This window comes from Schistocerca piceifrons, chromosome 9 (genome assembly GCF_021461385.2).
Source record: "Schistocerca piceifrons isolate TAMUIC-IGC-003096 chromosome 9, iqSchPice1.1, whole genome shotgun sequence".
Classification (NCBI taxonomy): Eukaryota; Metazoa; Arthropoda; class Insecta; order Orthoptera; family Acrididae; genus Schistocerca; species Schistocerca piceifrons.
Window position 1 is genome coordinate 182,589,964 of NC_060146.1, and position 27,526 is coordinate 182,617,489.

At 39.0% G+C, this 27,526-nt stretch overlaps 1 protein-coding gene across 5 annotated transcripts in view; it reads left to right on the plus strand.

Annotated features, from left to right (window-relative positions):
* The window catches only part of LOC124717141, a 121,099-nt gene that overhangs the window by 17,293 nt on the left and 76,280 nt on the right, over window positions 1-27,526 (plus strand). For 2 of the 5 annotated variants that reach the window (XM_047243889.1, XM_047243892.1), the window contains exons 3-6: window positions 800-862; window positions 6,642-6,704; window positions 11,232-11,294; window positions 13,877-13,939. In XM_047243889.1, coding sequence (XP_047099845.1) covers window positions 800-862; window positions 6,642-6,704; window positions 11,232-11,294; window positions 13,877-13,939 — 252 coding nt within the window. The remainder of the gene's footprint in view (window positions 1-799; window positions 863-6,641; window positions 6,705-11,231; window positions 11,295-13,876; window positions 13,940-27,526) is intronic. The other 3 variants (XM_047243891.1, XM_047243890.1, XM_047243893.1) reach the window with 3 other exon arrangements.

Sequence of the window (27,526 nt, forward strand, 5' to 3'; positions counted from 1 at the left end):
TAAAGGTACATAACCTATGTCCAACTGATGTCAATGGGATGTCGGGTAACAGCTCATAGTAAAATAGTAAGAACCTTTAGAAAATTTTGCTATCAACATTTCCCCTTTATATATACCAAATATGTATTACATATATTTAAAAAATACACAGCCGATGTCCATATGAACGGGTTTTTGGAGTATCATGCACAAAATCTAAAATAAACTGGTCAATACCTTTCCAAGATTTTTGCTAACAGCGTTTCCCCTTTATATATTACATCTATATTTATTTACCATAGGTAATTAAAAAACGTTTGCCAGTGCCAGTCCAAAAGTTCATCGAAGTATCGTGCAAAAATGGGAACTAATTCGGTCAAGAAAATTTGGAGATTTTTGGTAACCATGTTAAACTACAGCTTGTCTCTATATAGATTAAGTTACCCCTGCCGTGTCCTATATCATGCGTACAAACAATGAACTAAAATTATTTTACTAGACAAAACAAAGAAAAACCTGTTGTGCATCTAAATCCTACTTTTGAAAAACTCTAGATTCTAGGAATAACAACAGAGAATAACTATAAGTCCCCTACCGACTGAATCCATGCATGAACAATAGAACAATTAAAACTGGCTTTCTTATCAGCTTCCATCCATGAAACATTAATTTCCTAAAGCTTCAGTCAAATAAAACAAATAAAAATCTCCCCTCCAAGTACAGGTTACATTTCACCAATCCACAGCTCTAGAACTTTTCACAGATTTTTCGTTGTGTAGACTTTGTTTTCAATTTGTTGTTCAATTATTTTTTCCTACAGGAGAAGGCTCCAAAACAACACCCGAGTTCTGCCAGTGATGGGACTAAAATCAGAAAAGAGCCAGTAAGTAATATTAAAAGCTGGAATTATGTTGTTTGTTAATACGGGAAAGTATTTCAAAAACAATTAAGGGGAGCCGGAGGTGCCTATGCTGCCCATGTTAAAATCACTAAGTTTGAGGAACATTTATGAATAAACTACCAAATAGAAAAATTTGAATTTTTTTTTTTACATATAGAGTGGTTTAGCATTGCAGTTAGAGGGATTTTGGAGTATCTTTTCTAGTTTATTTCCAATTATTTTTTTTATTAATGACCCAAATTTTTTTACAAATAATTGCTTTATAATTAAACTGAAATGAAACTACTGAATATATTGCCAAATGGCTGTGTTACAATGTAAGTTTGACCACTAGAAGCGCTGTATAAAAATTTCATCTCTCTAGCTTGAGTAGATTTTGAGAAAATGTTCCTTATATTCGAAAAATTCTAATTTACAGGAAATGTCTATCAAAGTTTCTCAATACATTCCTGCACTATAGGATGGATTATCAGGGTCTTCTTCTTCATCCTCCAAAAGCTTCCTCTTCTGTCTTCTTTTCTGGCCTGTTGTTCCATCATACTTCATATGCCTTTCTCTTCTTTCTGCTCCCCTTAACCTTTCTCTGTCAATATTTCTTAGTGCTCGTACTGTGTTCAACACAGCTGTAAATCCTAATGCCTTCAGAACTTCACACTTCACACTGTTCCCTTGGTTGTAGGTTGCTATTGCATCATAAATGCCAAAGTGCAGTGTTTTTATGCTTACAAACACCATTTTAGGGATCACTTTCCAAATAAAATTGTTCACGCTCTCATCAGGATTCTGCGTCTTTCCATGTAGACATTTGTGTAACAATTCTGGCTGTGCTAAGTCATGAAAAATTGGTTTTATTGCATTTATCACAGCTGCTGGGAAACCATGTTTGTGATCATAGTCCTTTTTTGCATTATATTTGCACCAGGAATCTTTTGGGCACAGGCTGTGTTGAGGGTATTCATTGGAAGAGGCAGTATGAAGGAACAATGCCCACACTGCTTTTCGCATGTCACTAACATTACTAGTATTTTGCCTTCTAGCATACCCATAGTATGTAGACGTTCAATCACCTCCAGTAAGCCTGCCTCTCCCTCCTATTGTCTTTCCATCACTGAGCTTACTTGAACCCAAAGTTTGTTTGAGCCTTCGAAGCCGTGCACCCATATACTTTTGCACATGCCCAATGCATTCCTGCCTCTCCCTCCTGTTGTCTTTCCATCACTGAGCTTACTTGAACCCAAAGTTTGTTTGAGCCTTCGAAGCCGTGCACCCATATGCTTTTGCACATGCCCAATGCATTCCAACTTTTCAACTACAAATTCATTTCCATATGGTTTCAGTTCCTCTATAGTCTTGAAACCTTTGGAGTCACCATCCCCAAGGTAGTATTTGTAACTAACGTTGTATCTGGGAACTGAACGTTCAAAAGTTTGTTTCACTCCATCCACTTCCAAAGCACAGAGACGATGTTCCGCGCTCTTAGCGCTTAATTTGTCACAGGAAACAATGTAGCCAACCCTTGCACACTCGCTGTATGCGTAACATAAGGCGCTGTATGCGTAACAGACCGAGAAAATCCCAAGCAGTTCGCCAGGAAGTCACGAGAGGGTGTTAGATGCATTCAGCGGCCGCCCATTTCCTCTGCAGGCGTGGGGGAAAATGGTAATAACTCCACTTCTAGGGCGAGTAGAACAATAATTCAAAGTTTACATTAAAGAGGAATGTTCCAATTAATTTTCGGTAGCAAAAAAAAAAATCGTAATTTTTTGGATATGACCACCTCCGGCTTCCCTTAAAAAAGAACAACTCTTTTATCAAGAAACTTGTGTCGGCACCTTTCAACCGACTTTAGTCTGTGAAAGCCATTCTAGCATGATAGTGTGGTACAATTTTGACTACTTTTCTCTGTTGTTGTTTTTAATTCGAAATAAAAACGACGAATGCGAATAATTACCCACTTACTGGGAGCAGTCGCCTTAACCATTAGGCAATCTGTGCACGCCTCTCAGACCTACACGAACTTCCACATGTCTGTATGTCACACTTCTCTCTGGTGCGGTAACACAGAGTAAAGCTGCAACAAGTATTTCGTGATGAATGTAGGAGACCACGGTAAAATCACGTGGACACTCTTACATATAGAAGTTTCGGCCGGTCTGCGAGGGGTATACGAATAGCGAAATGATTGGGATGAACGTTTGCGACAAGCGGGAAATTCGCGTTCGAGTCCCGATCTGCCAAAATTTTCATTTGCCACTAGTATGTAGCGGGTGCACATCTCTATGTAACGTAACTGAGACCAAGTTATTCACATATTCGCTTTCAGTGAATTTGTTTCGAATTAACTTCGTATGTCTGTATATCGTCAATGTCCGCCCATCCAGACATGCAAGTGAATATTATTATTTTAAATCTCGTATCTGTAACACCTTTGAAGTGACTGTAACTTTTAGGTGGTTTATTTAAGACTTGAAATCAATGTACAAGTTCCAATTTTGTACATTTTGTGCCCCCACTCACCTTGTGGGTCTTTTTTTATTTTATTGTGCTTGGTTGGTGTGTTGTGTAGAGAACGTTTTCACCATTTTTGTGACTTCGGAAGGAGCGGTTGGTAAAGGAAGAAAGATTTTAAAAAATCAAGAACCGTTCATAGGATCTGTCGACCTGGCTAAAGCGTTCGGTAATGTAAAATCGTGTAAGATGTTCAAAATTCTGAGAAAAATAGGGGTAAGCTATAGGGAGAGGCGATTAATATACATTATGTACAAGAACCAAGAGGGAATAATAAGAATGGATAACCAAGAAGGAAGTGCTTGGATTAAAAAGGTTGTAAGACGGGGTTGTGTTCTTTTGCCCCTACTGTTCAATCTGTACATCGAAGAAGCAATCATGGAATTAAGGAAAGGTTCAGGAGTAGAATTAAAATTCAAGTTGAAAGGATATCAGTGATAAGATTAGCTAATGACATTGCTATCCAGAGGGAAAGTGAAGAAGAATTAAACGATATGCTGTATGGAATGAACAGGCTAATGAGTAGAGAATATGGACTGAGAGTAAACCGAAGAAAAACGAAAATAATGAGAAGTAGCAGAAATGAGAACAGCGAGAAACTTAACATTACGATCCATGGTCACGAAGTAGATGGGTTAAGGAATTCTGTTGCCTAGGCAGCAAAATACCCAACAATAGACAGAGCAAGGCGGACATTAAAAGCAGACTAGAACAGGCAAAAAGTGCATTCCTGGTCAAGTGAAGTCTACTATAATCAAACATAGACCTTCATTTGAGAACGAAATTTCTGAGTATGCACATTTGGAACACATATTTGTATGGTAGTGAAACATGGACTGTGCGAAAAGCGGAAGAGAAACGAATTGAAGCACTTGAGATGTTAGGTTACAGAGGAACGTGGAAAATTAGGTGGATTGATAAAGTAAAGAATGATGTGGTTCTGTGCAGATTCGTAGAGGAAAGGCATATGTGGAAAACACAGACAAGGAGAAGGGGCAGCCGATAGGACATCTGGTAAGACATCAGGGAATGACTTCCATGGTACTAGAGGGAGCTGTAGAATGCAAAAACTGAAGTGGAAAACAGAGATTGGAATATATCGAGTCAAACCAGTTAGGAGACCGATGACTCAAAAAAAAGTACAGTAGTATTCTAATAATAAGTTGATAAGCCACTGATATAGCATGGCTCTTTCCTCTCAAGCTGTCTGCAAAGAATAAAACAAAACATAACACTATTTTGTATAAATTTTTATATAAAATAATATATGAGGAGAAGGAATATAGTGGAAGAAACAATTTGTCTGATGGTTTAAATTCTCAGATGCTTATGTTAAAACTGACTGTGAATAACAAAATGAAACCGTACATTTTCACGGCATTGCATTTTTTAATGCAGTCGGTTTTCTCAGAAAATCTGTTCATTCCTGTTTTAAAAAAATACACAGCCTATGACAGTGTGAAAGTCAGTGGAATATCCTATAACAAGTTTGTAGTAAAGCGCCCAAGATAATAATAACATTTCTCCTTCATTTACTAATATGTATTTATATATATTTAATAAAATACATAGCCAATGTCCGTCCGAATGTTTATTAGAATATGATACAAAAATTTGAAATAAATTGGTCAATACCTTTTTGAGTTTTTTGCTAAAAAAGTCCCCTTTACATATTACTTACAAGGGAACCTCCCCATCGCACCCCTCTCAGATTTAGTTATAAGTTGGCACAATGGATAGTCCTTGAAAAACTGAACACAGATCAGTCGAGAAAACAGGAAGAAGTTGTGTGGAACTATGAAAAAAATAACCAAAATATACAAACTGATTAGTCCATGCGGAAGATAAGCAACATCAAGGATAGTATGAGCTCAGGAGCGCCGTGGTCCCGTGGTTAGCGTGAGCAGGTGTGGAACGGGAGGTCCTTTGTTCAAATCTTCCCTCGAGTGAAGAGTTTAATATTTTATTTTCAGTTTATGCGACCAACTCTTAGTTTTCATCACTTTTTTTTGGGAGTGATTATCACATCCACAAGAAAACCTAAATCGGGCAAGGTAGAAGAATCTTTTTGCCCATTCGCCAAGTGTACAAGTTAGGTGGGTCGACAACATATTCCTGTCATGTGACGCACATGCCGTCACCAGTGTCGTATAGAATATATCAGACGTGTTTTCCTGTGGAGGAATCGGTTGACCTATGACCTTGCGATCAAATGTTTTCGGTTCCCATTTGAGAGGCACATCCTTTCGTTTACTAACCGCACGGTTTTCCGGTGCGGTCGCAAAACACAGACACTAAACTTATTACAGTGAACAGAGACGTCAATGAACGAACGGACAGATCATAACTTTGCGAAAATAAACTTTTCACTCGAGGTAAGACTTGTACCAAGGACCTCTCGATCCGCAGCTGCTCACGCTAACCACGGGACCACGGCGCTCCTGAGCTCATACTATCCCTGATGTTGCCTATGTTGCCCATGGACTACTCAGTTTGTATATTTTGGTTATTTTTTTCATAGTTCCACCACAACTTCTTCCTGTTTTCTCTATTGATCTGTGTTCAGTTTTTCAAGGCCTATCCACTATGCCAACTTATAGCTAAATCTGAGGGAGGTGCGATGGGGAGGTTCCCTTGTTAGATATTTATTTCCCATATTTGCCTACGTCTGTCCAAAAGCTTATTAGACTATCGTGTTAGATTAGGAAATAAATTGGCCAAGAACTTTCCGAAATTTTTGGTAACAACGCTAATCTACAACTTGCTTTTTTTATAGTAATATACATTAAGTTACGCCTGACTTGTCCTATATCGTATGTACAAATAATGCACTAAAAATAATTTACTTGACGAAACAAAGGAATAATAAATAATTTGCAGAATGTGTGGCAAACAAAATATTCCCTTCAGCTTGATTTGTATTTCTGAAATATCGCTATTTTCCTGTCCTTACTTAAAAAATTGCTACTAGGAATAAAAACAGAAAATAACTATAGTAAACCCAAGCTTAAGTCCCCTACCGATTGAATCTATGCATGTACAGAACAATTAAAACTTTTTCAACAGTCAACTTCGATCCAAGAATTATAAATTTGTTGCAGCTTCAGTAAAAAAAAAAAAAAAAAAAAAAAGCAGAAAAACTCTCCTTCAATTACTGGCTACAATTCGCCAATCCACAGATTTAGTACTTTCTACCTGCTTCTTGTTGTGGATGCTTTGTTTTCAATTTGTTGTCAATTATTTCTTCTTCTAGGAAAATCCTCCAAAACAATGCACAAAATCTGCATGTAATGGGACTACAAACAGTCCAAAGCCGGTAAGTAATATTAATGTCAGTAGTTATATTGCTTGTTAACATTTGGAGAGTATTTCAAAAATAATTAAGAAACATCAACTATTTTATCGTGATCTTTTGTTACTAAGTCTTGTGTCGACACATTTCAGCCGACTTAAGTCTAAGCAAGCCTTTCTTTCTTTTGTGATAACGTGGTACATTTTTGCTTAGTTTTTTGTGTTATTGTTTTAATTCGAAATAAACTCGCTGATTGCGAGTAACATGGCCTTGGCTGTGTTAGGTATATATGTGATACCTAACAGTTAAACATGAAAATATGTGCCGGAGTGGGAGGCTAACACGATTTACTCAGTTATCGCGAGCGGTCACCTGAACCATGAGGCTATACGTGCAGCCTCTCAGACCATCTCAAACTTCCACCTGTGTGTGTGTGTGTGTGTGTGTGTGTGTGTGTGTGTGTGTCACACTTCTCACTGGTGCGGGAATATAGAGTAAGGCTACAAGTATTTAGTGACGAAACTAGGAGACCGTGATATGGACATGTAGACACGCATGTGCACGTTCACAAAACTCTGTCGGTCTGTGAGGCGTGCGTGGATAGTGTATTGGTTAAGGCGAAAGCGTAAATTTCGGGTACGAGTCCCCCTCTGCCACGAATTTTCATATTTCACCAATAGATAGTACACCGATACCTAGCACAGCTGAGACCAAGTTACTTTACATTCAGCGACTTTATGTCGAATTAATTTCTTCCTGCTGTAAACCGTCATCTGTGTCCGTGCATCCAGACATGCAAATAAATATTTACTATTTCAAATGTAAGAGCTGTGGTACCTTTGAAGTGATTTTCATTTCTGAGTACCTTACTTCACACTTGGGGTCAACAAAACTGCATTTTGTATGTTTTGTGGTCACTCAGCTTGTGATTGACTTTTTTCCTTCTTGTTGGTTGATGTGTTGTTTAGAGAAATTTTCAACTCTTTTTTTTATGAATTCACAGCTATGTTGTTACATCATTTTGCAGTTTCTAACAACAAAACTGGCATGAATCCTTAATTTCATAACTTAGAAATAACTGAGAAACATGAAAACGTTAGAGCTATCTAAATTTTGGCTGTTTATCTTGTTCAGATTTTTGCTAGTCTTAGCCACTAGAATTTGTTTATTTAAGGGATCTCAACACAGAGGTGAATAAAGTTATGGGGTATCTCTTAATATCATCCCACTTCTTCTCCTGTGTTGTATAGTGCAGCAACTCGATGTTTCATTGACTCATCCTGCAGAAATATTGAGCCATGCAGCCGCTGTAGCCATCCATAGTAGCGAATGTGTTGCTGGTTCAGGATGTTGTGATCAAACTGACATAGCGGTTATGTCCGTTCTTATGTAAAAAAGCTAGTAAAGTTTCTTACCTGACAAATACAGTTTTTCTGTAAATATAGTTTTCTTCCGCTTTTTCGATATATTGTCAGGCATCAAAATCACACCATGAAAATTAGTAGTACAATATTTAAAAGTATGTGATGTGAAAATAACTCTATGTTAGATACAATAGTTTGTATTTTTCAGTGTTAATTATAGCCAAAATATGTCTTCATTTCTAATTTCATTAATTTTACTGTCAATAATGAAATCGATATTATTAAGTAACAGGAAGCAACAAATTTTTAATAGTTTCAAAATTTTCAACCTTTTTCCTAATCATTAGGCTATTAAATTTATAAAGAAATAATTATTTTCGGAAATTAATATATAAATGGAACTGACACAGATTTCAATATTGTAAGCTGTCTTAATGTGAAATTTATTTATTGCTGGATTTAGAGGGGTTGGTAGCTTGAGACTGTAACATATATACAATTTTCTGATGCTAACAGCATCACAGTGGAATTGCCGTTTTTAGAATAATAATGAATTAAGTATGGGTCCGCCGTTTTGCAAGTATACAAATTACTGTTTAGTTTTGGGACCCAGATATGTTTCACCAGAGTTGTGGCTTCCTCAGTGAGTTCTTCATCACTTTCCTGAAATACATAGATAAAGGTTTTTCTTAGGTTAAGGAATGTGATCATTATCATTTAAATTCTATGCCTACGTTATATTTTATTTTACATTGTATGTAGCCTGTGGATACTAATCAAAATCACCCAGAGGCCTAAATTAGATGACCACGTCATCTAAAAATCTGAGGGATATTAGAAAATCGTCTGCATTATTTCCTTACAATGCTAGCAAAGTTTTGCAGTTACAAATAAAAATCTATGAACCATATTTGTGTTGTGTTACGCAATGACATGTTTCATTTTAAATGCATACCAACATTTAATACATTTAAAGTAATATGAAATACTTCTTCTTTAACCTCTGCTTCCTCTATGTCTCTTGATTCGCCCGTGCGTGCGCGCGCTCGTGCACACACACACACACACACACACACACACACACACACACACACACATTAATTCACATTAGCACATCAACCCATGCTGCACTGCTTTCCACCAATTCCAGCACCAATACATTACATGCCTGTCTTATGTGCTTGGCACCCCTCCATCCCACACTCCTAGCCAGCAAACTGACTGGCTGCCTCTCTCTCAGGTGTTACTTATTCTCCCCAAACCCCCCTCCTGCCTCCATCCATCTAACCTCACACAGTGGAACCCCCACCCCAGCCCACCTGCAGAACTGCAATCCTCATAGTGTGCATCTGGGGTACAGAGATATATATGTGTGTGCAGGGGAGCTGGGAAGTGGGTGTGGACATGACCATACACTCTAGCTCATGAAAATATTTATTCTGAAAGCTTTGTGTGTGTGTGTGTGTGTGTGTGTGTGTGTGTGTGTGTGTGTGTGTGTGCCAGTCAACTCAACACTTCTGGTTTTTGGTGAGAGGTCTCATTCACTCCCAGAGTATTTATGTTCTTATCTGCTATGGTTGTCTTGATCATGTAGTATCATTTAACAATTACAGCAATTATACATTAACTAGCGAACCTGGCAATGCTTTTCAGTTGCTGAATGTGTATGTGAATTGTATATACCTCTTATCTCCTTCTCCCTTCTCTCTCCGTCCATCTCCTCCTCCCACTCTCCATAGCTCCTCATCTTGCCCACTCTCTTTGTCCATCTCTTCCTTGTCCCCCCTCTCATTGTCCATTTCCATCTTCCCCAATCTCTCTGCATATCCTCCTCCTCACCCCTCTCACTTTCCACATCCTCCTTTCCCTCTCTCTCTTTATCCACTTACTCCCCCACCATTCTCTGTCCACTCTCTCTCCCTGACCCTCTGCCTTGTTTATTGTTACCGCAAATGAAACCTCGACTGAGAAAAGCAGTCACGAAAATGGATGGTTAAATCGATTGGGATCACGAATATAAGGACTACAGAAGATGTATCTCCAGGTGCTGTATTTGTGAGGTTAGTAGCTTCAATGAGTGTATTTCTCATAGTTTCAGTCTGTGAACAGGTAGGATTGCAAAGTTTTGTACGATTCAGATTCTATAGTACAGTAACATTTTGATCATAAGTTGATAAGCCATAAATATTCCTGTTTTCTCTTAAAACTGACTGCAATTAAGGAAACGAAAAAACACACTCTTGTGTCTATAATTTTTATTTAGAATTATGTATGAGGAGAAAGAATATATGTGTAAGAAACAATTTTTCTACTGGCTTAAATGCACTGATATCTATGTTAAAACTCAATGCAGAAAAGAAAACGAAACTGTACATCTTCATGGCACTGCATTTCCTTTCTCGCAATTGGTTTCTTTACATTGCTGTTTAAAACAGAACATAGCCTTTATACAACAGACGTCTGAATGTTACTAGAGCATAATACAAAAAACTTTAAATCAATTGGTCAATAAATTTTCGAGGATTTTCCGAACAGCGGTGTCCCTTTACATATTAGCCTCTGCCTGAGCGAAAAATTTTTAGAATATCTTGTAAAACCAGGAATTAAACCGGTCAAGAACTTTCTGAAGTTTTTCGTAACAAATTTAAACTACAACTTGTTTTTATGTAGTTACATAGATTAGGTTACGGCTGAGTTGTAGTTGTATACAGTAAGTTACGCCTGACTTGTCCTATATCATATGTACAATTACTGCACTGAAAATAATTTACTGGACGAAACAAAGAAATAAATAAATAATTGATAGAATGAGTGGCTAACACAACAGTACTTCCAGTTGGATTTGACTTTCTGAAATATTGTCATTTTCCAGTCCTGTATCTAAATGCAGCTTGTAAAGAAAATCTGGGTTCTAGGACTACAAACAGAGAGTATCTATAGAAAGGCAAACTTAAGTTCCCAACCGAATAAATCAATCCATGTAAAGAGCAATTAATACTGGCTTTGTCTTCATATTCCATCCAAGAATTATAAACTTCTTAAAGCTTCTGTTTAATAAAACAAAACAAAAAATCTCTGCTCCAAATGCAGGCTACAATTCACCAGTCCATACATCTAGACCTTTCTACCTGATTTTTTGTTGTGTATGCTTTGTTTTCAATTTGTTAGTTAATATTTTTTCTTATAGGAGAAGGCTCCAAAAGAACACACAAGTTCTGCCAGGGATGGGAGTACAAGCAGACCAGAGTCAGTAAGTATATTAACATGAGAAATTATTTTGTATGTTAATATTTGGGGAATATTTCAATAGCAATAAAAAGACAGCAATTTCTTTCTCAAGAAAAGAGAAAGACTAAATTACCAGCCATTTTCAGATCTTTTGTTATCAAGACTTGTGTCGACTCCTTTCAGCCAACTTCAGTCTAAGAAAGCCTTCCTTTCTTTTGTGATAACGAGGTACAATTTTGACTAGTTTTTTGTGTTATTATTTTAATTCGAAATAAACTCAATCATTGCGAATATCATGGCCTTGGCCGCGTTCCTGATGGTGAAACATGAAAATATGTGCCAGAGTGGGACGCGAACACGATTTACCCGGTTGTCACGAGCGGTCCCCTAAACAATAGGCTATACGTGCACGCCTCGCAGACCACCTCAAAGTTCCACATGTGTGTTTGTGTCACGCTTCTCACTGGTGCGGGAATACAGGGTAAAGCTGCAAATATTTAGTGATGAAACTAGGAGACTGTGGTATGTTCATGTAGACACGCATGTGCACGCTCACAACACTCTGTCGGTCTGGGAAGCGTGCGTGGAACGCGTAATGGTTAAGTCGAGAGCGGAAATTTCTGGTTCGAGTCCCCCTCTGGCACGAATTTTCATATCTCACCAATAGGTAGTACATCGATACCTAGCTGAGCTGAGACCAAGTTATTTTACATTCAGCGCCCTTATGTCGAATTAATTTCGTCCTGCTGTAATTCGTCATCAATGTCCGTCCATCCAGACCTGCAAGTAAATATTTATTATTTTAAATCTAATAGCTGTGATACCTTTGAAGTGATTTTCAATTTTAAGCACCTTACTTCAGACTTGAAGTCAACAAGACTGCATTCTGTATGTTTCGTAGTCAGCCAGCTTGTGACTTTTTTGCCTTATTGTGCTTCGTTGGTGTGTTGTTTAGAGAATGTTTTCAGCTCTTTTCTTATAAATTCACACCCATGTTTGTAATCAGTTTGCAGTTTCTAACAACACGACTGACAAGAATTCATAAATTCATAACTCAGAAATAATTGAGAAACATGAAAACGTTAGAGCTATCTGAATTTTGGCTGTGTATCTTATTGAGGTTTTTGATAGTCTTAACCAACAGAAATTATTTACTTATAGGACCTATACACTGAGGAGAAAAAAGGTATGGGATACGTCTTAATATCGTATCTGATCCCCTCCTGGGTGGTGTAGTACACCAGCTCGATGTATCATTGACTGAACTAGCGGTTTGTAGTCCCGTGCAGAAATACTGAGCCTTTTTTTCTCTATAGCCATCCATAATGGCGAATGTGTTGCTGGTGAAGTATTTTGTGCACGAACTGACACCTCGATTATGTCCCATAAACGTTCTATGGGATTCATGTCGGGAGATCTGAGTGGCCAAATATTCAAACCAATCGTGAAACATTGTGGTCTGATGATATGACGCACGGTCGTCCACAAAAATTCCATCGTTGTTTTGAAACATGAAGTACATGAATGGCTGCATTTGATCTCCAAATGGCGGACTATAACCATTGCCAGTCTGAATGTTTATTAACGCATCATGCAAAAATTTTAAATGAAATGGCCAACAACTTTTCGAAATTTTTGCTAAAAGCATTTCCGCCTTACAAATTACATATATATTGATTCACGACATGTATTCAAAAAAATTTAGCCTCTGTCTGTCCGAAAGTTTATTAATCGTGCAAAAATGGGAAACAAATCGGTCAAGAGCTTTTGGAGATTTGTGGTAACAATGTTAAACTACAATTTGTTTTTGTGTAGTATAGATTAAGTTACGCCTGACTGGTTCTATATCGATGTCCAAACAATGGACTGAAAATAAGTTACTGGGCGAAACAAATTTATAAGTATATATTTTGAAGAATCAGCCTCAGTTGCGCAGGTTTTCTGGTCTTTACCAGGTTTCGGCTAAATTAATCTAGCCTTCTTCAGAAGCATAAAATCACTGTATCATGCCAGATTAAGGCACAGTCAGCATTGAAATTAAAACCTATAGTACCGTGGTACCATGCCGGTTTTAATTTTAATGTTGACTGTGCCTTACTCTGGCATGGTATAGTAATTTTACACTTCTGAAGAAGGTTAGATTGATTTAGCCGAAGCCTGGTAAAGACAAGAAAATTTGCGCAACTCAGGCTGATTCTTCAAAATATGAGTCTATCACAGTTGCTGACAGGGCATCAATGTGCCAAAAAATTCTGAATAAGTATATATTTTGAATTTCCGAAATATTGTCATTTTCGTGTCCTGTATGTAACGGCAGCATATAAATAAAACTAAGGTTCTAGGAATAAAATCAGAAAATAACTGTCGTAAACATAAGCTGAAAGTCCCTACCGAACAATTAAAACTGGCTTAATTGTCAACTTCAATCCAAGAATTATAAATTTCTTGTAGCTTCAATTATATGAAACAAAACAAAACATCTCTTCTTCAAATACAGGCTAGAGTTTTACACATGCAAAATTCCACAGATGCAGAACTTATTACCTACTTTTTATCGTGTATTCTCAGTTTGTTCTTTGTAATGTGTCTTATCTTTTCTCATAGGAAACGGATCCAAACCAACAAACAAATTCTGCCAGTGTTGGGACTGCAATCAGACAAGAGCCAGTAAGTATATTAATATGAGCTATTATTTTGTTTGTTAATATTCAGAGTATATCTCACTAGTAACTAAAAAACAGCAACTCTTTTGTCAAGTAAGGAGAAAGAATAAATTACCAAACATCTTCAGATCTTTTGTTATCAAAACTTGTATCCCTATCTTTCTCTTTTGTGCTGCGTGGTACAATTTTGGCTAGTTTTCTGTGGTATTATTTTAATTCGAAACAAATTCGCTGAATGGAGATAACTTGGCCTCAGCTGTATTAGGTGTAGATATGTTACCTATTGTTCACACCTAGAAGTAAGTGCTACTCCGGGACGCGAACATGGATTTGCTGCTAATCGTTACAGTGACCTTAACGATTAGCTATTTGTACACGCCTCCCGGACCGACCCAAATTTGCATATGTCCGTATGTCACACTTCTCTCTGGTGGGGGATTACAGAGTAAAGCTGCAAGTCTTTCGTGATGAATGTAGGAGACTATGGTACAATGATGTAGACAATCTTACATAACAGAACTTTCGGTCGGCCCGGGAGGCGTGCACGGTTAGTGAACTCATTTACCATAAGTGGGAAGTATGGGTTCGAGTCCTGGTCCGCTAGGACTTTTCATTTGTCACCAATATGTAGTACACCTATATGTAACACAACTGAGACCAAGTTATTTGCACATTCACATTCAGCGAATTTATTTCGAATTGACTTCGTACAGCTGTATATCGTCAACGTCAACGTCCGCCCACTTAAACATGCAAGTAAATGTTATTATTTTAAATCTAAAAGCTGTAATACCTTTGAAGTGACTGTCACTTTTAAGTACCTTACTGGTGAATTGAAGTCAACAAGGTTTCATTTTGTATGTTTTGTAGCCAGTCACCTTGTGATTTGATGATTAATCGAAACCCTCAGCTGCCACATTTGTTGCTGATATACCCCAATGGGGACAGCTGAAAATGTATGCCTCAACCGGGACTCGAACATGGGATCTCCTTCTTACAGGGCAGACGCTCTATTCATCTGAGCCACCGAGGGCACAAAGGATAGTGCGCCTGCAGGTCTTATCCCTTGCACGCGTCCCGTGAGACCCACATTCCCAACTGTCCACAATCTACAGACGTAATGCTCCTAATAGATATTTTGCCCATCCACTCGTTACTGGCGCACACTAAGGTGACGATTCCCGTAAGAGTTCGGGCAAAGTGTGCGCATTCGCACAGAAGGAGGTCAATGGCCGGGTAGCCTTTAACTATATGAAGATAGTAACTGTTGTGAAAGGGTCGGGGCACACATTTTCAGCTCTCCCCATTGAGGTATATCAACAACACCTGTAGGCAGCTGAGGGTTTCGGTTAATTATCATTTCTTTCTAGAGAAGCTGCTTGGTCATCATTGGTATCTGGTCTTTCAGAACAGTTACTGTCCTCATATAGTTGAAGTATACCCGGCCATTGACCTCCTTCTGTGCGAAAGCGCACACTTTGCCCGAACACTTAAGGGAATGAGTGAATGGGCAAATATCCTTTAGGAGCCGTACTTTGGAAGTGCTTTCCAACGTTCGATTATTGTCTTGAAGACTTATGGAAACGATCAGATGGTATCTGAGTTGTGCTCTCCGTACTCGTATTGTTTGAACTTAAGTAGGACAGCTTTTTGCATACAATTTATGAGTGCGAGCTTAAATACGATTTGAAATAAAAATTTATTTTGAGATGAAATCAGTACTGTATGATGTATGCGTGATGTCAGTTGTCCCATATAAACTTTTAAATATTGTGCTAGGCTGTGCTGCCTTCAGATGTTCCAACAGAGACGAAGGCGGGTTTTGGATTCTTGTATTTCTGTGGAAACCACACAGAAGCCTTATGGAAACCGAAGATGTGTTCCTATCTATGCGAATTTTTTTTTCTTTTTTGCTGTCCAGCTACGTAACACATGAGTTACAAGACGTATGTTATTGTGAGACGTGACATTTGGCCTTTAAATTGATTTTTTCTACAATTTTATATAGCACACCTCCTTCTTATCAAGATAGATTTAAAAATAGGATTAGGTATGAAATATGGACAGGTTCATCCAAGCTGTGAACATCTCGTAAATATGTCTCTCTGTACTACGATTTGTTTTTAATAGTACCTAAATGTAGCCACGTTCTGGTTTACATATAGTTACTGATTTCAGATAATTTGATTATGTGTTTACGAATTTATCATTACTGCTTTTAGGAGGAACGATAATAGTGGAATACCAAGAACGGGATGCTCAGATTAAAAATAGCATAAGACAAGAATATAGTCTTTCGCCCCTGCTTTTCAGTCTGTAAATCGAAGAAGCAATGACGGAAATAAAAGAAAGATTCAAGAGTAAGATTAAAATTCTAGGTGAATGGACATCAGTGAAAATATTCACTGATGAAATTGCTATCATCCCTGCAAGTAGAAAAGAATTACAGGAGCTGATGAATGGAATGAACAGTCTTTCTGCTACTTAGGCAGCAAAGTAACCATCACAGACGGAGAAAGAAGGACATAAAAACCAGACTAGCACTGGCAAAAAGGGCATTCCTGGTCAATTAAAGGTTATTAGTGTTAAACATAGGCCTTAATTTGAGGAAGAAATTTCTGAGAATGTACGTTTGGAGCGCAGCACTGTATGTGCAGTGAAACGTGAACTGTTGGAAAACCAGAATAGAAAAGAATTGAAGCGTTTGAGATGTGGTGCTACAGAAGAATGTTCAAAATTAGGTGGAGTGGTAAGGTGAAAAACGAAGAGGTTCCCTGCAGAATCGGTAAGGAAACGAAAGTATGGGAAAAACTGACAAGAAGGAGGGATGGGATAGGATGATAGAACATCTGTTAAGACATCAGACAGTAACTTCTCTGGTAGTAGGGGCAGCTGTAGAGGGTTAAAATTGTAGAGGAAGGGAGCGAAATACATGCAGTAAACAAAAAAGAAAGTATGTCTCAGTACAGACACCTAGCAAGGTAATACAGCGGTTAGAACACTAGGCTCGCATTTGGAAGAACGATGGTTGAAATCCGTGACTGGCCATTCTTATTTAGGTTTTCTATGATTTCCCTAAATCGCTTAAGGCAAATGCAGGGATGGTTCTTTCGAAAGAACGCGGCCGAGTTCCTTACCCACCCTTCTCTAATCCGAGCCTGTTCTGTTTGTAAATTTACCTGGCCATGTTATGGTCAGCAAAACTTCTGCTGCACATGCACTGCGTGAAAATGTTAAGTAGCTATGTCAATTACAGTTGTGTTATGTAAGAACTTATTTCTTAGGCTTGAAGTTTCGATATATTTTCTGGAGTGAACAAGAGTGTCAACGTATCATCAAAAAATTTGGGACTCAGTTTTTGAATTCCTGATTTGTATTCTGTTTTACAAGGTCATTTTTCTTTGTTATGCAGAAGATCGTTTTCCATTTCACCTACGTAGTTGTGTTATTTAAAAGCAAACAATGGAAAATCGAGGCTGAAATAATGAAAATATTGTGCAAAGTATACATTACTACTCACCACATAGAGGAGACATGCAGAACAAAGAAACTGCTAAACATGTGAGCTTTCGGTCAAAAGGCCTTCTTCTAGAGTAGGAAACACACACACACTCACAGAAGCACAACTCGCACATGTAAATTCTTCAGTTTGCCTTACTACTCTTTAAACTTCTCCCATGTGTTAAAGCTCTCTTTTTCTTCTATAACAGGGAAGAATGATAAAGATGACATTTAGTTCTCAATGAACGAAGAGGATGATAGGCAATATGAAAGGAAAATTAAATAATATTGCCAATAACGCGAGCACCGGATGGTCTTCAGTCAGCTAACAGTGCAACAGATGCAGCGCTCTCTGAGGTCGGTATTCATACTTTACCTGTCGTGACGCTACAACGTTGCATTTCCTATTGCCAACTACTACTTTCACCTCTAAATCTGTGTCTGCTTTTGTTAACCACTGTTCTCACCTCACTGACTTCAAATTTACTTTAAATCTAATCGAATGTTTTTCATTGCGTCCACATAATTGGAATGTTTATGTGTAAGGGATGCATGAATGTCAGTGACTGCACGTTCCTTTCTGTTGACACAGCACGAACTCCGTCTACGCAGATGCAAACTGCTGCATCACTTTGACTAACGATAATTATTTTCGTTCCCCCCCAGTCACATTGCGATTTTGCTTTGGATTTAATCTTCCCAGTAAGCTGAGTGACTTTAGTGCCCACAATTTCCTTAACTACTTTTGCAAGGATATTAACATTTACTGTGAGTCCTCTCAAATCGATATGAATCACAATTACACTGTATTTGCAAATGTATTCTACTTAGGAAATATTACTACTACATTAATATATTTTTTCAGATATTGATTTAGTATCTGACGTCTCTTCAATAATACTGAGTTTACATACTTCAGTTTTTGTTTCGATACACTTCTATTGTGTTTACTTTTATCGTTTGTGTCCGAAATTTCGCTAACATTATTTTGTACATTAAATACTTTATTATCAGTCTCTGGTTCTAAATAATTGTTACTAACTGAATGGGTTTCTACTTGCTTATCAGAGCTGTTCATTTCATTGTGAATATTAGATTGTTCATTGATCCTATTATTTATTTCATACTTGTACTCACTTAAATTCTTAAATAATTGTTTTTTTTCGTTTCTTCAAGGATCCCTTTGATAACGTTGTCAATTTTAGCTTCAAGTTCTGTGATATTTTTGTCCAATGCCTTGATATTTTTATTGAGCTCATTTTGCCCTTCATCTAGCTTTTGATGAGTTTGTTATGCCCTTCTACTTTCTGAATTCTTGATTTTAGAAAGTTCATCACTGTATGCATCTGACTTTTAATCTAATCCTCCACATTATTACCTTAATTACTATTCTCATTTGGCAAACTACAAGCTGATGAACTGCTGTGGCTAAAACTACACTACCCGACTGTCCATTCATTTGAAATGTCCACGCCAGGCCCTATTTCTCTGGCTTATTCATTCCAGTCTACCATGTCATTGTTGTCAAACATGATATCATTTTCATTTTCAGTGTAATTATTTAAAAATGACTCTACATTTTCTTGAACATTATTTCCAACATCATTATCCGCTTTTTATATCAGATCAGAGGGGTAGTAGCCAGTATTATCTATTTGCAAATTCTTGTAGCTGGTGCAAAGGATCTTCCCTACTATCATCCATTTGCACACCTTAACTATTACTAAAAAAGTATCTTCCCTTCCCTTCGCTAGCCATTTAACAAGTAATATTTTAATATCTGGAAATTTTACAAAACTATTTCTCAATATAGCAATTATTACACTATATGCTGCAACCGCATTCAGTTTACTCAGACCCTTTCACTGGCCTCAGCACACATTAAACATACTAGAATCTGCTTCTTTCTGCGTTATGCCATTGAGATGCTCTGCTCACCGCCGTCGCTGAAGATGGGGTGACGTACAAGTTTCAGGACTGCTGCATCTCCCACTGCTTTATCTCTGCTAAGGTGTTGTTTTCACTGCAGCCGGACTGCTTGATCTCACACCACTTCTGAAGTCATCTCACTGCACTGTCTCTTGCGTAGCCGTGTCTTGTCACGCAATGAAATCAGCACTAGCACCCACATAATCCAAGGATCGCACACACAAATGTAATTTAACATTGTTTGCATAGGTCATTATAAATTGAGCTCTTAGTCTCTTCGTTCGCCATGTTCTATATTAAGTGACTAACAGTTTGTAACACAGTTCAAGCACATTTCAAGAAACAGTTCAGTTAACATTTTAACGCTGTCTGACACTGTCTTACAGCTTCACTTCTTCCATAAAATTTTCTCTTAGGAATATGTTCTTAACAGTAATAGCCACCAAAGATACGGCGTCTGTCAGTGGAAGGGATGCGAGAGGAAGAAATAAAAATCATGTAAGTATCTACTCAGCTATTTAATACGACGATGATAATCTGTTTCCTAATCAAAACTCATTCGCCATGTTAATTCTTCCTTTTATTACCCTCCTCTGAGTTGCAATGAATGACATGTACCTGTCCCCATTTCTAATGGAAATGCAGGACTTGTGATGGGCCTAGTCAGGTTCTGCCACTTCAAGGTAAAATACAGATATTTTGTTACACTCCACTAAGATTATCACTTGGTACAGATATCGGTGTTCCATTGCAGATGCAGAGCTCAGTACGTTAGTTCACTGTTCTTGAAGTGAGGCTGTAAAATAACTGTTGAGGTGGCTAAGGCTCCTGACTGTACTATATGATCCGATGAGTTGTAAATTTGGGATGCCAACATATGAAGCAGATAAAACTGTAAACTGCTAACAAGACGTTTTGTAGATGTTGGGTGGGTTTGGTTGGGTCGATATGGTGGAAGAGACCAAACAGCGAGGTCATCGGTCTCATTGGATTAGGGAAGGATGAGGAAGGAAGTCGGCCGTGCCCTTCCAAAGGAACAATCCCGGCAGTTGCCTAGAGCGATTTAGGGAAATTACAGAAAACCTAAATCAGGATGGTCGGACACGGGATTGAACCGTCGTCCTCCAGAGTGCGAGTCCAGTGTGCTAACGACTGAGCCACCTCGCACGGTGCAGATGCTGAATTCTCCTTCTGCAGTGATTTAATGAATGTGTTCAAAGTATGGGCTGACGCTTCAGTGTTCAGAATTTGCAGTATACTCTCATTTAAATTAACAACCAACACTGTTGCTCTGCATTTACTAGGTATCAAAACCTCATTCATGGTTGATGGCGAGGAACTCATTTGTGTTGAAATGTTATTTCATTGTACATTGGATGCAGTAAGTCATCTACAATATTTTCCAAATAACTGGTTCTTATACTCCATAAATTCATGTATGGAGTTAATACTTAAGGTTTCAGATGTAGATGCTGCACAAATGCATGTTCTTGTACACTGCTCTAAGTCATTCACATATGAACTGTGCTCACACAGATAGCACATATCACCACTTAATGCAGCTTTAACATACAGCTGCCACCTATTCAGACTGTCTAACAGACCTAATGCAGCACCCCCTTCGTCACGTAAGTTCACAGCACTTGAATTGCATGGCTAAATGGATGAGTCTCTAGATTCTATCTCAAGTGCTTTCTTTGCAAAGACATCTATGGTGGCTACCTTAATGTCAACTAGGATGATGGGAGGATGGGATGTGTCTTACTCTGTTTTCATGTGAGCACTGATGTACAGCATTGCACGAGATAGCTTGTTCCAACCCATTTGGTCAAAAATGCACTTTAACACTATGTTTGACATTCTCAGTTTCCATTACTACTTAGTATTGTCTACTTATATGCCTATATCCACAAGTTTCCATCTACTGGCAGTCAAATTATATGTCGTGACAAGTAGCTGTAAACCAGTTGCTGTCGCTTGATGAACAAGCGACAGCAACTGTGTGTTTTGATCAGATATACCTGGTAGCCAGCTGCCAACTGCAGTGGCTCAACAAATGGTGGCGTGGTAAACAGAACCTTTGCACTGTTGTGGCTCTACAAGGGATGGTGCACAATATGGGAACTTGATTAGTAGCATGTCCTGCTCTGATATCTCAGTAGGACATTGTTGTGGTGAAAAAGGAAAGATCATGATTACTCGTACACACATACAATGAGAAGTGATGGTTAGTAATACTTACAGATAGTCATGTTCTTCTTCCTCTTATTCTGCCCAGCTGATCTCTGCTGTCACTTCATGGTCCTGCCCCTAAGGCGAACAGAACGCAAGTGACTCGATTGATGTAACACCTCGAGGCAGGTGACTGCAGTGCCACAAACTGTCTGATTTCATGATCTACCATCCTGTCTGCCACAACATGTCACCACCTTCCACCATATTCTCTACCACATTCTGCCATCTTGTGACCTTGACTTTGACACTTTGACCTTCTGATGGGGGGTGGCGACCTTGACTTTATGCTGGGGAAGGGGAGGGGGGGGGGAAACATGCAGTGAAAGTGACCCAGCACTGGGTTTGTTCCACAAATGAAGACTAGTGTTTTCAGTCTAATAACTGGCTCGGTGACATTTTATTCATAGAGATACTTCAGTCTATAATATATTAATGAAATATTCACTGTCAGCACTCATCAAGATCTTATTTCTGTTCGTCATCCATTCCACCCCACTTTTCTCCCTAAATGGCCTCTGAACACCTCACAATGATTTTCCCTTTTTATCTCTGTTCTTGTACCCTCTGTCTTAAGTGTTGTACAGCCATCGGTGTTTCTGCACTTCCTTAATCACTACTGGGCTTTCCAGACGCTCCATATTAACACTTCGTAAGACATAGCAAGAGGGCTACAACGACAATGATGTGACGGCGGTTTAGTCCAATAACAGCGACCTCCCGAGTCCCCAGTCTCTCTATCCTGCTATGTCGTAAGTAATACCTGCACACAGACTGTTCCACAAAGTTATACCAACTCTTCCACAGCGGGGTAGTGCAGACACACGAAATACAGTAATTAATAACTAATGCGCGGCTCCCCCCGTAGGAGGTTCGAGTCCCCCCTGGGGCATGGGTGTGTGTTGTCCTTAGCATAAGATAGTTCAAGCTCGATTAAGTAGTGTGTAAGCTTAGGTTCTGATAACCTCAGCAGTTTGTTCCCATAAGACCTTACCACAAATTTCCAATTTCCAGTAACTAAGGTAAATAATGCAAGAAACGCACATGAACAGAATTCAGATATATCACCGATCGCTGCACTGCGATGTAACCTGTTAGGAGCCACTTCCCCAGACAGATCATAAAACGTAGTGCGTTTTCCGCAGGTGTTGCCAAAGTCCAGCGTGGAAAAATAAAAAAAATAGTAAAAAAAGACAGTTCGAATGCACTCCAGCACGTTCTCGCCGCGTGAACACAGAAGTCCTAGGACGTGCAGCATGTGGAAACACGTCATGTGGACAGACCCATCAACAAACTGTGGCCTATAATGTCGCCCAGAATTCCTGCGTTAAAGGGCGTGGAAAACACGCTCTTGTGGCGGTAGCCTTAGCCAATAGATCACAGGCGAACAGATCGTGGTCCATTGATCTGATGGCAGCCCGCTCCTCATAATTCACTCTTGTCATCGTTTTAAAAGCATCTTTCATTTCTTTCCGGAACAGGGAGGGCTAACCCTTGTCGAAACTACTAAATGCCACAGTCCAACAGTGTTTACCGATGGTACAATGTACCCTACCTGCCTTACTGCATTTTAAATCTTATTTGTTAAATTCACTCGCAATTTACTAATGTGAAATGAACGTTCTAACAGTACAGCTCTGCTCTTATAGATGTCGTATTTTATTTTTCAAATGTTTTCGTAATTTATTAAGCAGCACCATCCACTGCTCTTCAGAGTTACTGTTTTGTCTGCTTATACATTCTCCCCAAATTTTATTATTTTCAGCAGTTGAGCTCTTACTTTCGTAACTTAACTTACCGACGTTCTTTTGTAAATTGTTTAAGTTTGTTTTAATATGATAAATTTTATTACGTAATGGTGCATTTACTGGCAGTCTCTAGAAAATGCATGCCTCTTCTTATGTTAAACATCAGTATCACGGAACACACAATAGTTTCCTGATTCAGTGCTTGAACGTACAATATGTGACATCTTCTACTCTGTGACAATCTTTTATGCTATCTTCTTTGTCATATCCTTTTCTTTTCATATTGTACCTGTTGCAAGTAGATAGTACAATATTTTTTTCTATATTACGATCCAGAACACTGTTGTGTTCACGTGTTTATTTTTGTTTTTTTCCTTTTTTTTTTACATTAGGCCCACTTCAGCATTGCTGCCATCTTCAGGTTATCTGTGGAAAGTATGTAGTTCGAGAGAATATTTTAAATTTTGAAGTAAATAATTTATCGAGTTATATAATTTTGATTTGTTATGTACATCAGGTAGTCTTGATATCCATATGAGATCGATGTTTCACTTACTGTCACACTACTGTATAAGTTTGCTGCTTGTACTACATCAGTTATTTATAAAAATAATGATAACGATGTTACTTGACAGCTGAATTCACAGGTGATGTTGTATGGTTACAGGCTGTTTGCTTATATGGTATTCTGTAGGTGATATCTTCGTCATTATGAGCTGTAGTATATTTTTTAAATGATTATATGGTTCTAAGCTCATATGTAATTTAATCCTTTTATTGTGTGTGAATATCTTTCGATCTCTTCAAGAATATTCGTTAGTAATCCTTTTGTGCAAAGTGTAAAACTTCGACAGCCCTTTCTATAGTGTTCACTGTGTGCCGTTGTGTTTATAAGTGATGGAAGAAAGTGTGTTCTCTGTATCAAATACTGAAATTCTGTCTTAGATCGGAAGATGAATGCTAGCACATTTGAACCGGTAATATAATTTTGTTAACTTGCGCTCGAGAGAAATAAAAGTTATATTAAAAATTAAAATCGCTGTTCTACATTATTGACCGTCTCAAGCCTAATGCAAGCCAGCAACATAATCTTTGTGAACCAAATTATGGTATTTTTTTCTTTCTCTCTTTTTTTTGCGGACCAGTGAGGAGTTTGTAGCCCTTGTACTAACATGTGTGTACATCCGTGCCATACATACATATAGGCCCGCATCTCGTGGTCGTGCGGTAGCGTTCTCGCTTCCCACGCCCGGGTTCCCGGGTTCGATTCCCGGCGGGGTCAGGGATTTTCTCTGCCTCGTAATGGCTGGGTGTTGTGTGATGTCCTTAGGTTAGTTAGGTTTAAGTAGTTCTAAGTTCTAGGGGACTGATGACCGTAGCTGTTAAGTCCCATAGTGCTCAGAGCCACATACATATAGGCCACACACGTCCCTATCTCTGCTACGTCACGGGTAGAGACACCATTTCTAAGTCATGTGATGGAGGGCAGGCAGCTGAGTTTCTGTCATTACGCGTTGTGCGAAGTAGAGCCATCAGTTACAGCGTTTCTTATTTATAACTGAAGTCAAACACTGATTTTAACTGCTGAGCAATTTGTATTACTATTACACATGCAGTGCTATTGTTCACTTCATTTCTCAGAAATTCTGGACGTTTATGCGGAGGCTGTCGTTTTTACATTTGAACTTATGAAAGCGTAACAAGCTGGAACAGTCTATTCCCTTCCTTTTATAAACAAGATGTTTACAGTTCTTCAGCAAATTCCAGTATCTGTTTCACTGTGAGTCAGTTACAATGTAGTGACAAATGTCATGTTATGGCGATATACACACGTACAGATGGCGGTAGTATTGAGTACACAAAGTATAAAATGGCACTTGGTTGGCAGGCCTGTCATTTGTACTCAGATGATTCGTGTGTAAAGGTTTCCAACGTGCTTATGGCCGCACGACGAAAATTAAGAGACTTTGAACGCCAAATGGTAGTTGGAGTTAGACGTACGAGACCTTCCACTTCGGAAACCGTTAGGGAAGTCGGCATTCCCAGATCCACAGTGTCAAAAATGTGCCTAGAATACCAGATTTCGAGTTCTACGTCTCACCATGGACAACACAGTGGCCGAAGGCTTTCACTTAACAACCGAGACCAGCGGATTTGGCGTAGAATTGTCGGTGGTAATAGACAAGCAACTCTGCGTGAAAGAATACCTGAAATCAATATGGCACGTACCCCGAACATATTGGCGAAGTATGGCTTTAATGGGCCATGGCAGTAGACGATTCACTTGAATGCTTTTGCTAAAAGCACGACATGGCCAGCAGCGCCTCTCCTGGGCTCTTGACCATAACCGTTGGACCCTAGACCACTGGAAAACGTTGGCTTTGTCAGATGAGTCCCTGTTTCACTTGGCAAGAGTCGATGGTAAGGCTCGATTGTGGTGCAGACACGAATCCATGCACCTAAGTTGTCAACAAGGCACTGTGCAAGCTGGTGGTGGATCCATAATGTTGTGGGCTGTGTTTACATGGAATGGACTGGGTCCTCTGGTCGAACTGCAGCGATCATTGACTCGAAATAATTATGTTCGACTAGTTGGAGACCATTTGCAGTCATTCATGCGTTTAATATTCCCAAACATGTCACCAGGAAGAACTGTTCGCGATAGGTCTGAAGAACATTCTGGACAATTCGAGCGAATGGTATGGCCATCCAGATCTCCTGACAAGAATCCCATCGAATATTTGTGGGACAATCGAGAAGGCAGGTCGTGCGCAATATCCTGCACCGGCAACAGTTTCGCGATTTCGGATGGCTGTAGATCAGCATGCCTTAGTATTTCTGCAGGGGCTTCCGACGACTTGTTGAGTCCAGGAAACGTCGATTTATCGCACTACCGTGGGGAAAAGCAGGTGCGACACGATATTTGGGGGTATCCCATGACTTCCGTCGCCTCATTGCAGTACACGACTTCCACAGGAGTAGAAGATGAAACATCACTTTGGAGGTAAACATTTACGACCTTGACCATGGTTTCCACGGTTTTAAGACCATGTTCTTCAGAATATGGAGGACGTAAAATCACCCTATCTATAGTCTATGTGGGACTACTTTTATATACTGTATTTAAATGGTGACATGTACTAGATAGACTCCCACATTGACTATAGATAATGTGATTTTACGTCCTACATCTTCTGAAGAAGGCGGTTTTGAAACCGTCGAAACCATAGTCAAGGTTTAATTAATCTGTATTTTGCAACCGGATGATTTTTATGCCCCAGTGAAGTGTGGTAGGTCGGCTGTTGTTTTCTATCTACATAAATGATCTTTTGGATAGGGTGGATAGCAAGGTGCGGCTGTTTGCTGATGATGCTGTGATGTACGGGAAGGTGTCATCGTCGAGTGACTGTAGGAGGATACAAGATGACTTCGACAGGATTTGTGATTGGTGTAAAGAATGGTAGCTAACTCTAAATATAGATAAATGTAAATTAATGCAGATGAATACGAAAAAGAATACTGTAATGTTTGAATACTCCATTAGTAGTGTAGCGCTTGACACAGTCACGTCGATTAAATATTTTGGCGTAACATTGCAGAGCGATATGAGGTGGGACAAGCATATAATGGCAGTTGTGGGGAAGGTGGATAGTCGTCATCGATTCATTGGTAGAATTTTGGGAAGATGTGGTTCATCTGTAAAGGAGATCGCTTATAAAACCCTAATACGACCTATTCTTGAGTACTGCTCGAGCGTTTGGGATCCCTATGAGGTCGGATTGAGGGTGGACATAGAAGCAATTCAGAGGTTGGCAGCTAGATTTGTTACTGGTAGGTTTGATCATCACGCGAGTGTTACGGAAATGCTTCAGGAACTCAGGTGGGAGTCTCTAGAAGAAAGGAGGCGTTCTTTTCGTGAATCGCTACTGAGGAAATTTAGAGAACCAGCATTTGAGGCTGACTGCAGTACAGTTTTACTGCCGCCAACTTACATTTCGCGGAAAGACCCCATAGATAAGATAAGAGAGATTAGGGCTCGTACAGAGGCATACAGGCAGTCATTTTTCCCTCGTTCTGTTTGGGAGTGGAACAGGGAGAGAAGATGCTAGTTGTGGTACGAGGTACCCTCCGCCACGCACCGTATGGTGGATTGCGGAGTATGTATGTATATGTCGATGTAG